Source organism: Amaranthus tricolor, chromosome 11 (genome assembly GCF_026212465.1).
Source record: "Amaranthus tricolor cultivar Red isolate AtriRed21 chromosome 11, ASM2621246v1, whole genome shotgun sequence".
NCBI lineage: Eukaryota > Viridiplantae > Streptophyta > Magnoliopsida > Caryophyllales > Amaranthaceae > Amaranthus > Amaranthus tricolor.
Genome location: NC_080057.1, coordinates 21,556,112 through 21,568,233, shown reverse-complemented (window position 1 = coordinate 21,568,233; position 12,122 = coordinate 21,556,112). Strand labels below are relative to the sequence as shown.

The 12,122-nt window shown below is 28.6% G+C and overlaps 1 protein-coding gene across 1 annotated transcript; it reads right to left on the bottom strand.

The window, feature by feature from the left end:
- Window positions 1-3,097: 3,097 nt before the first annotated feature.
- On the bottom strand, window positions 3,098-4,320 carry LOC130827872 (B-box zinc finger protein 32-like). The gene has a single exon (XM_057693751.1). It carries the CDS (start codon window positions 4,194-4,196, stop codon window positions 3,456-3,458), a length of 741 nt encoding a protein of 246 aa, XP_057549734.1. The 5' UTR covers window positions 4,197-4,320; the 3' UTR covers window positions 3,098-3,455.
- Between the last annotated feature and the right edge of the window lie 7,802 nt (window positions 4,321-12,122).

The window sequence follows — 12,122 nt, the reverse complement described above, 5'->3', positions numbered from 1 at the left end:
ACTCATTCTCATGTGTGTTATTATTACAATTAAAAGTTATGATGGTGGTTTGAATGATAATATGATTTAACAAATCAGTAGATTTGAATTATGTATTATCAAGCAATAATGAAATTTTTGAGTATTTGGTTCAACTCATGAGTTGTATTATAAGTAGTCATTATGGAGATATGAAGCATGAATGATGAAATTCTAGAGAAGTTGGTTGTATCGGGAACTCTCTATTTGCTTGTGATGATAATATGAAATTTAGTCTTATTTGTCTGAATATTTGTTCTATGTTAATTGTTTTCATAAAGCTTACGAGTTTTGATATTGATCCTATACATGAACCCACTGTTATTTATCTGCTTGAGCATTTCATTTGTCAAGTGCATTCGTTATTAAATTTTTGTTAGGCAAGAAGGATGCCAAGCCCAGATTGATAAGATGGATACTATTGCTCCAAGAGTTTGACTTGCAGATAATAGATAAAAAGGGAGCAGAGAATTCAGTGGTTGATCATCTATCCAGACTTGTTTTAGATGAGGTGTTAAGTACACTTGACATTGATGATTCCTTCCTAGATGATCAGCTAATGAATCTTGCAGCTGTTGATGAGACTCCTTGGTTCGCCGATATAGCGAACTGCCTTGCTAGTGGAGTACTACCTACGGGTCTCTTCGCTCACGAGCCGTCGCCAGCACGTTAGGTGCCTTTTTCGTGCGTTTTAACAGTTACTTTTTGGAGCCACTATAAATAGTGGTAGATATTTTTTTATCATTAAGTCGGTTTTTAATTTTATTTTTCAGAATTTTGTCTTTTTGTTCTTCCTTGTTGAGAGCTTTCATGATTGAACTCCATTGTTACGTTTACTATCATTGCAACTTATTTTTATGTTATTCTCCATTAGTAAGTTTTCTTAATTTATTACTTTATAATTTATCTTTGTGCATGAAAATTATTCATCATTTTCATGTTTAGTATTTCAATTAGGGTTTCATTTATCATGTCTAGTGAGTAGATTTCCTCAACAGGGTTAGGGTATAAACCCTAATTCGAAGCTTGGGATGATATTTTATCGATTAATTATGTGAAATTTGGGTCAATGATTAAACCTACGCTTAATGAATTTATCTTAGTTTAAACATCTTTGTGGGATCACATAAATTATGTGCTCTAATCCTCTAAACTATTGGATTCACCATATCATTATTGTAATTGGTTGGAACAACCTTACATATTACTATTTTTTGAATAAATCCTTTCTTGAATTACCTTCTCAACATAAAATATTGAGATTTTTTAGATTCCCTTAAATATCTCATCCAACATGTGGATTGAAACAAATTACTCCAACTTGCACATACATCAAAGTAGAAAAGGTGTACCAACCTTTAACAGTGTACCAACCATTCTTAACCATACATTTATCATTCTAATTAATTACTTAATTACCAATACATAATTTATTAGGCTAATTCAAATCTTCAAAATCTATTAATTTAATCATCTCTTAGACAAAGTCAGTAGTCATAATTGAAGTGGTTAGTACTAATCTATTCTCACTTGTACATTCTTCTTTCCGGCCTAACCACCATTTTCATTCATCTTTATGTTCCCTTTGATTAATTTTTTTAAGATTACAAATTTTTTTTTTTTTACAGAATAAGCCCAAATTTGATTTTTTACTGAGATAAAATTTGATATTAATTTTATTTGGTATAATTAAATTAGTGAATAAATTATAATATATTATAGTGGCTACATTTTTTCATATTATTAGATACTTTACTACTCCCTCCGAACCAATTTAGTTGTCCCATTTCCTTATTTGGCAAAGTCTTTTTAATTGTCCCATTTCTATTTTTGTCAATTTTTTTACCTAAATATCCTTAGTTCACACAAGTAATTACGAATATACCCCCATATACCTTACTTACCCAACTACCCTTCACAACTTACCATTCACTACTTACCCTTTACTACTTACCCTTTTTAATGGACCCCACACCATCCTTAATAACCGTACCCAAGCAAATGGGACATCTAAATTAGTTTGGAGGAAGTATTTCAAAAAATTATACTCAATTTCTTAGTTTTTCATGCTAAAAACAAAGGAAGTTAAATTACTGAAAGAATGAATTTCTTTAAACATTATGATAATCATAATGTGGTGTATAAATTTCTTCAGTAGTCTTAGGAATCTAATGCTTTACAACATTATTGGAAGATACCATGATATTATAATTATATACCGCAAAATTTATTGATCAAAAATGTCCACTTGTATAAGTGTGACATACTACTACAAATTTGATTGCGAAATGTTTACCATTATGGGACAAATTGCAACAAATACTATACTTGAGAAATTTCTGCCCACATTTGTAATTTTTGACATACGGTATATCTAGTTTTTTGTTTTACTTTTTATAATATATAAATTATAAAATTTATTTAATGAGCACATTTAAATTATCAATGAAATTTAAAATCAAACTTTCTATTTACTAATGTTAAATTAATTCATTTTGTTGATCAAGTTGTAGTGTAAAAGATCAACCAATTTCTCTAAATTTTTTTAGTTGCTACATACAGATTGTGATGTTTTATAAGGACAGATATCACTATTTGTAGTAACTAATAAAAACAAAAAAACGAATATGTGAATATCAAACGTTATTCTTTGTGCATACCTAATATACTTGTGGACTTGTGGTACATGGTGGCATTTAATTTCTTGTACTTGAAACTCACTCTAGTGACACATAATTCAAAAAAGAGAATAGGGCATGATTCAAAAAATGAGAATACAATGCTTAAAATCAATAGCAGCGAATCCTTAGCCATAAGTTGGAGGGATCCCAATATTATTATCTGACAAAAAATTGAGAGAGTGAACCATCTCAATCTCTTATTTAAAAAGTAAATCGATCATTTAATACTAAACCAGGTATTATTATTACATAAATTTAATTTTATAAAATATATTAAAAAGTTTTTAGCTGTTCGGGACAATGAAAGATCCTCATTATGCATACCTAATAATATAAATATATACTATTAATTTTTTTTATTCGTTATCTAAACTAACATGTTAAAGAAAACGTAAAAATTAAATACGAATTATATAACATATATTATGCTAAATAATTTAGTTTTGAAATAACTAGATAATGTACATGAGTACATTCAAATATACATTTTAGTCACCCATAATAGTATAATATATTGAATCTAAAGTAGCCATTGTTCTCTATTTAGTTTCTCAAACTATACTTCAAAAGACATCCAATAAAGAATTTAAAGCATTTTTTACCTAAAAGGCTAAAATCTCCCATTCCAATTTCTAGATCTTGTTGATAAACAACATAGAAATTACAACCCCCAATTCTACTACTCATTTTTCAAGTTGGATTGAATAACATTTTTTTCATTTCATGTTGATTAGTTATGAATCTACAAATAGAAATTTAGGATTCAGCCCAACCTTCCTCGTGATTATCACTTGATCGTCTACGTTTAACAACGCGCACTATTTTAGCCTCCGCAGCCAAGATCAGCTTAACCGGCACACCTGAGATTTGCTCCACTCTCTTCAGATCTTGACACGTGGACGAATAAAAGGCTCCGTTTCGCCGATTACAAACCTTGATCGCAATCCAAAACGCCGCCGCCAGAGAAACCCTAAAGGGTAATATCGTAATTTTATCTAAACAACCGGTCAATAACTCGACCGCCATAGTCACGACTTGTCCAAACTTCGCTTCCTCCGCGATCTCCATTTTACTACACCAATTTAACAAAATACCTTCCAACTTCAAATCCGTCACTACCATTCCCTTCACTCTCCTCCGTACAACATATCCAGATTTCTTATTCTTCGTCGACGACGACGTTGTTTGAGCTTCATCACCAGCACCTTCACCTGTACTCGAAACGCACGAAGAACAAGACGACATAGAATCATCATCAGAAGGCGAGCAATTATCGCAGAAATAATTCATCGGAGCAGTAAATCCAACGCCGGTAATAGAACCACCGTCCATTTTACGACAATTAGGGCAAGTAACAAAACGAACATGACGAGCAACAAGAAAATTAGCACGGTGAACTTTAGAATCACAAGCATGACAAAGAAAAGCATTATCAGAAGGACAAAAAAGAGAAGCTTGTTGATTACAAAGCTCACAATTCCGGTTGATTTCCGCCATTAAAGAAGAAAGTTGAGAACAAAGAAGAGAATAAATGGTGAAAGAGAATGGAGAAATATGAGAGGAGGTTTTGATATGGAGAGAGAGAAAATCTTTAGAAAAAAGGAGAAGAAATTAAAAAATGAATGATGTGCGGAGTAAAAATCTGGCTTTTATAATATACTAAGTCGGAGAAGTAGTCTTCTTTAATGGCCACAAAATAAAATAAAATAAAAATTTATTATTGGTTTTGAAATTAAGTCCACACAAACCTCGTTTCCCTCGAAACACTCAATTGATTTGTTAGAAATTAGAATTACATTGAGAAGAGATGTTTTGTTTGTTACCGGAATGTTCTACCACGCATTTTTTTGACCGTCTCATTTAATTTAAATTATTTTTTATTGTTATTTATCTTAATAAATTTATCTAGAGTAATTTTTATAACTTTACCGTTTACTCTTCATATATTTTCTTATTTTGTCCCACTATACGTAATTTATTGATTTTTTTGTCATTTAATAACGAGGCTATATATATAGCTATATGACTAGAATAAAGGAGTATTTTTTTTTTAAACTAGAAGTGATATGATTTTTATCATTATTATCATTATTAATTTAATATCTCCTTTGAAATAGGGTCTAAATGAGAAAAGAAAACGGATAGTTTATACCTATACGGCTGTACCCCCTTTAAAGAGAGGGTCAGAGAAATGTAATCAATTTTACCCATAAAAGTGAGAGCTTTGCATAGAGTGAAATATGAGTGAAATCATTGCCTCAAGATCATTTAATTACAAGCAAATCACAACATTAGCCAAAACTAGGGTTGAAACAGTAAAATAAATACATTGAGTAAATGAATAGAAAAAAGAACGAGTAAAAAGCAACTAGAAACTAGAGGAACAAAGCAACTAAAAAAATTATTAGTAGTCTTAAATATGAATCTAATGCCTCTAACTATTCATCATATTCCTTGTCAGGTTTTGAGAGAGGTCGTGCAGCTCACTCAAATCGTTCTTAATTTGCTATATATAATTCAATGTAACGTAATTTTGTAGACGTAAATATTATTTTTATTTTTGTGACATTGCAAGATCTTTATCAACACACTCATAGATAGAGGACAAAGTTTATATATTCTTAACATACCAGAATAAAAAAATTGAGCAATTTATCATCAATCAAAATGTTGATTTATAATAGTCTAAACTTTGAATACTAATTTCTTATTAATAGTTCGTTATACATTTAACTTATGAAACGTATACAACAGCTTAAACAAGCCTACCTAATTTTATTGCTATTTAGTTTATTATTTTCTCTAATTTTTGATATCATGTATGAGAAAGTTGAAACAAGAAATTTTATATTATAATACTACCTCTGAACCAATTTAGTTGTCCTATTTCCTTATTTGGCAAAGTCTTTTTAGTTGTCTCATTTCTATTTTTGTCAATCTTTTTTTACTTAAATATCCTTAGTTCACACAAGTAATTTCGAATATACCCTCATATACCTTACTTACCCAACTACCTTCACTATTTACCCTTCACTACTTACCCTTTACTACTTACCCTTTTTAATGGACCCTACACCATCCTTAATAACCATGCCCAAGCAAATGAGACATCTAAATTGTTTCGGAGGGAGTATATTATAGTAATACAAGTAAGTTACGTTTTATAGTGTCCTACTTCCAAAAGCTTTACACCTATTTATGGTAAGATTAATTTAAATTGTTTGATTTATGAATGTAGCTTGATTTACAAGTAGTAAAGTGAAAATGTACCAAACTAAGGTAGAAAAGTAAAAGTGGACTTAAAATGAAAGAATAGTCTTAGAAGCATAAGAAAACAATGGATCCAAGTGTGTGATAATAATGGAAAATTCTCTTGACCACCCATAGTTGGAAGATATATTCAACCACCCAAAGAGTTGGTTGGGTAGAATTTGTGATGGATATATAATATATGTTCCATCACTTAGGATTCTAGAGTACGTTCAATTATATTGTACCATAAGATAGAAATTTGATTTTTTCTTATATATGCTTATTTTAAGTCTTCTTGATATTTTCTTATGACTATAATTATCAACACATATTAGTAATAATAATATGTATAACATTTGTATATGAGAAATGTGTTTAGAGTTGTGTTTAGCATGTTTTTAATAAAGAAATATATGGTGTGACACGAACTTATCGTTGCATTAAGAAAGTTATTTCATGACTATTTCATGTGTAAATAGAAGGGAGTTTTCCAAGGTTAACACACCCACCAAAAGCAATGTATACTCACTAATTAAGGTGTGGAGCAAATACCACTCTCGCACAAATAAATAAAAAAAGAGATGAGAAATTGAGAATTGTGTGTTTAGAAATGAATGAAACATCAAAATTGTTGAAGTCTCATGAAATGTTATATACTCTATTAATAATAATTCTAAATTTGGGCTGATTTGTTAGCTTAGTGATTGAGTGTTTTTTATTCACCATTATGATAGGAGTTCGTTTCTCACTACTTACAGTAAGAATCAACTACAAGTCTTGCATGAGACCGACTCGCTATAAAATGAGTTCATATAATTGGTCTATATCTCTAATTGATCACTGTTATATTATAAGTGATTTTTTTAAAGTTATAAGTGATCACTTTTTTTAAGACTATAAAAAGTGATCACTTTAAAACCGTAAATGGTCACTATAAGGTTAAAAGTAATTACTTTAAGATAATAAGTGTATATTGGATCAACCCAGTAGAAATAATTTCATTATAAAACCGTCTCATTTAAAAATGTATAAAGAATAAATTCCCCCTCCCTATTCTAGTCTTACCCATGATCATGAAGTAGCGCTCAAAAAATCTTTTCAATAGTAACATATTTCCTCCGTTCTATAATACTTGCTACTAATAGTGATATTTTTTCATACAATACATTACACTCAATAGCAAGTATTATCAAACGAGGGAAGTATGTACAGTAATTCAATGGATCAAATACAAGTTGATTCACAATTGAAAAAGGTAAGGTGGGGAAAATATCTAAAATTAGTGTGTGATGTAGAATATAACATGGTCATTTGTAAGTTTCTAGGTTTGTAAGCAAGAGATTAAAGGTAAACCGTAAATACTTGACCAAGTCGCGGTCATGGAATTGGCGACGCGTCAATTATTTTGGACACATACAAAACACAAGTCCTCGGAAGCTTCATTATTACTATACTTATAAAGTTATGATTAGGGTTTGTTTAAAAAAACTCAATTCGGATGACCTGATCTACTGATCCCACATCCTAAATGGCGGGTCAAAATTTTCAAAAAACAATATGTTACGGGTCGGGTAATGGGTCACCAAATACATTGAATCGAGTACCCGTTGACCCGCTATGTATAAACTTTTGTTAAGAACGTGTGTGGTGATAATTTTAGAAAAAATGAATAATTGTTGTAGCTTGTAAGCATGCCTAAGCTAAGACAGGGAGTAACCCCTGAAAACATTGATCCATTACCAATAATAACCCAAAGTATGAGGCAAACAGTAGCAGTGAAGCTAAATTAGTGCATTATGCCATTACCAATAATAACAAGTTAACAACATTAAGTATTTGGCCGGTCTAGTGGTATCATTTTCACTTTGTCCCAAGTCCGATTCTCATAATGCCCCTTTTCAAATAAATAATACTAAATTCAGTAATTTTTTCTAGTTTACTTTTCTACAAAATAGTTAATTTTTGATGAAAAATAAAAAGTTGTCGCAAATTCTTATTGTGTTAGTGTCTGACATATTAAAATTATGCTACAACAATAAATGAAAAAAATCAACACAATAAAAATCGAGTACCCGTCGTCCCGACCCGACTTATTCGGATACCTGCATTAATTGGGCCGGGACACGGGTCGTTTAAAAAGGTACCCGGCTTTTCGGGTACCCACTAATGAACACCCCTAGTTATGATCACCACTACATACTACTTTTAATTAATTTTTTTTATATTTGTTATATTTTTTTATTTAATCTGATCATAGCTAATCCTATGACTAAGATACAATGGTTATGATGATGATGATATTTTTTTATTTAATAGTTTTAATTTTTTTACTATTTTATTATTTTGGCAAAAAAATGACTATATAAATATCTTTTTTGCCCTTGTTTTTTTCTACCTCATAACTCATTAATTTTTACACCTATTTTTTCTTATTTAGCCGTTTTATATTATTTTTATATTACTATTTTGACAAAATATAATTATGTAAACATCTTTTTTACTCCTGCTTTTTTCCTACCTAATACTTTATTAACTTTTACATATTTCTCCTTATAAACTACTTTTATATTAGTCTTTTCAATACAAAGATATTTATTTTTTTAATTCTTATGCAAAACTCTTATATAGTGACTAATACGTACTCTATCCATTTTCATTTATTTTTACCATTCAATTTTTACAAATTTCTACATAATATTTTTTTTCATATAAATTAATAAAAAATCATAATTAAAATTTAACAAAAAAAACTGAGACAATACACACAACAAAAAAAAGTATGTTGCGTTCTTTAGAAACTAATTCTCCATTTGCCTTCTATTTTTTCTTTTTCGTACGTTATGTGCAGGGAGTGGGACAACCTTCAACTAAACTACATTATGACACTTGTAACTTATATCACACTCGTACAAGTATAGTGTCACTCATTTCTTGTCACTACTCCTAATCTTATTTCTTTTGGTAGCTTTATCACTTACATTTTCTACTATTCATAAAGAATGAGACATTTATGTTTTACATTAAAATTAAGAAGGGACGGAGAACTATTTAAAAGTGTGTGGAAAATTTTCTTTTTTCATAAAGGGCATTGATATTTATGTGTTATTATATTGTTGTAGTAAAGATAAAAGGGTAAAAAAGAATGACAAAAATAAAAATGAGACATTTTCAGTGAATTGGCCCAATAAAAAATGTCTCATTCTTTGTGAATAGGTAAGAGTATTTTTTAAATAGTTTTTTAATAAAAAACGCTCTCAACATATTTAGTGAGTTGCAAAGAATGAACAATTGAATATTACTTTGTTTTTTAATGACTATCTTTAATAGTAGCTATATTTATCAATAAATCTTATTTTATAACTTTTTTGATTGTTTAAATAAAAACATAGGAGTAGTTAACATGAATTTTGTTTGATTTTTCTTTGTTACATATTTTCATAATATTAACTTTTAGTAATTTTACATTATACATATTTAAAGGTATTTAAGGTTAAAATAATACATTTGATAACATAAAAACTAAAAGTGTAGTAAAAAAGACAAAAGAATTATTATTTTTATTTACTTATATCAATTGATTTTTTTAAATATTATTTTTATTTATTTTTATAATTATTATAACTAGCTTTGATTAAGATTTGTGATTAATGATTAGTTTTATTTAGAATGTCGTGTTAAAATTATTATTATTCATTGTTGTTATTAACGAACAATGATATGATACTGAATAGTAATTGCTTTGGTATAAAATATATTAGTTTTATTTTTAGATTAGTGATTAATAAATGTTATTATTTATCGATTATTTTTAGATATAAAAAGTCATAATAAAATTGAAGTCCAAACAAGAAATACATAAATGATAGGAGTATTTGATAAAGTACTGCATAAATACAAATATAAAATAAGATGTAACAAAAATACAATTAACGTGGGTGGCATCTATGGATCTCTAAGAGCTGTACTTGAATCTCTTCAGGTGTCATCCTATGGATCTCGTTGTAATAGAGTAGTCTTAGAATTGGTTACGCGTCTTGGCCATTCTCAATATAAAGAAATAAATAAATAGTTAGTCTTTTGAGATACGGTCTTTTTGAAAAAATGTATTTTAAATCTAAAGTTCAGTCCATTAAAGATTAATGTCTATTTAATGTCTTCTTAATGCCTACTTATATTATCCTTAATGCTTATTTTTTGTATCCTTAATGCTTATTTTTTGTATCCTTAATGCCTACTTTCAATATGTTAAATGTCTACTTATATTATTCATAATGCCTACTTACAGTATTTTACAAAATTTATAATGGGCCGACTCAATTAGAGATGATCTTTCAAAGAAACCATCTCTCACGAGAATTTGTGATAAACAAATTATAATTTACATAAGCCTACTAAAAATAGACTTGCGTAGTTAGCTATGATATTCTACTCAACAATTGGGAAATTAAGACCTTCCCCATTGATAAGAAACAGGTGGGATATCACGTTATACCAGTCTAGATACTCAAAAATGGTTTCCAAAATATTGTATGCTCGAATGAGTATTTGATCCATTACTTATACACCGTTTATCATTCTCGAAACATTTAATAATAATTACCAAACGAACTGTATTTATATTGGTTTAACCCATATATAAAGCACGTTTCACAAAAGGCCCCAATCCCATACTTCAATTTATGCTAAATAATTGGTCTATATCACTTGAATGATTTCTGTATATAGTGTTAATAAAAAAAAATTCCTATTTTGATGCTTATTGAAAAAAAATTTCTAAAATAGTGCTCATGTAGGTAAGGTTTAATACTAAGTTACTTTATTTTTGGTTTGAAATTTCCAAACCTCAATGTGAGCTAAAATAATTGTTGGAATATTTTTTTTGAGGGATTGAAGAATATTTAAAAGTATCTTCGATTTGGGATAAAAAAAAAAGTAAAAATTGCTTTTCTTGATATTCCTATAGCTAGCCACAACTACTTGATGCATTTGAGACTTGGATTAATCTGAGTAAAATAACAGTAAAAACTAAAGAAGAAAAGTTATAATGAACATTTGGATATAAAATTATCGTTGGACGTTGATTTATTTTTAGAAAATTTGTTAATAACAATTTTAACTGTCTCGTTAATTCAAAAAAATTCTTAGTATTGGTAAACTCAAAATTATCCTCACAATTGGTGGATCCTTCTCATAAAGTAGATAAATTATAATTGATATTTTGTCAGATTTTTCTCGTTTTTATTGGGAACAACTTGTTTTAGTAAAGTAGCTAGATAAATAAGTGAACTGCCTAACGTCATCCTAAATATTTCAACCATGCATTCCTAATTTTTTTTTCTAAATTCCCCTAACCCATATAATTAAATGATAATTTTAGACATATTTAAAGGAGAAAGCTGACTTTTAATTCTTTGTTGGGATTTTATATCTATATTATTGTATCATAATTGATTCTATGTATCACATGTTACATGATGTATATACTAATTATTTTTGTTGGTCTAATTTTTATGTTTGAAGTTTTCAAATCATATTCAGATAAATTTGGTTAAATTTTTTTCCTTTTATAAAAAACTTTTTTAGAAAATAAATTTTAGTGAGGACTAAAGACAGTATTGTTTTATTTTCTAGTTCTACTTAAACCTACTATTCTTTTGGTTCACAATAAGGTTTGAAGACTCCAAACCAAAATTAAAATAGATTAGTAACATAAACACCATTTTAAAAAATATTTTTAAATGAGCACCGATAATAGAATTTTTATTTTTTTTAATTCCATTTAGGCATATCATTCGTATCACTTAGAATTGATAAAAGTGTTTAACAATTTTCATACTCGATTAGGAATATATGTAATCTGTACTATTCTTATGGAATCGTTGCCATTTGTTAACTAATTATACCAGAATTCATATGAACATAGCCACATTTTAGATTTCATTAGAAAGTTAACAAATGGGTGAATAACATTAGAAGTTGGCACACTGAAAATTCTTTTGGGAAGTACCAAACAACTTGGAATTGCACCTTTTTTCTTTTGAGGAACCCCCCCTTTTTTTTTTTCCTATCACTCTTACAAAATCTATCAATACACTTCTCTTATAGTGACTTTGCATAAACTTTTTTTTTTAAATGTTAGTGATGTTAATAAAAAATAAGATAAGATATAAA

Excerpts from the sequence above, each read along its gene's own strand:
- LOC130827872 (XM_057693751.1), bottom strand. The coding sequence starts at position 4,196 with ATGGCGGAAATCAACCGGAATTGTGAGCTTTGTAATCAACAAGCTTCT.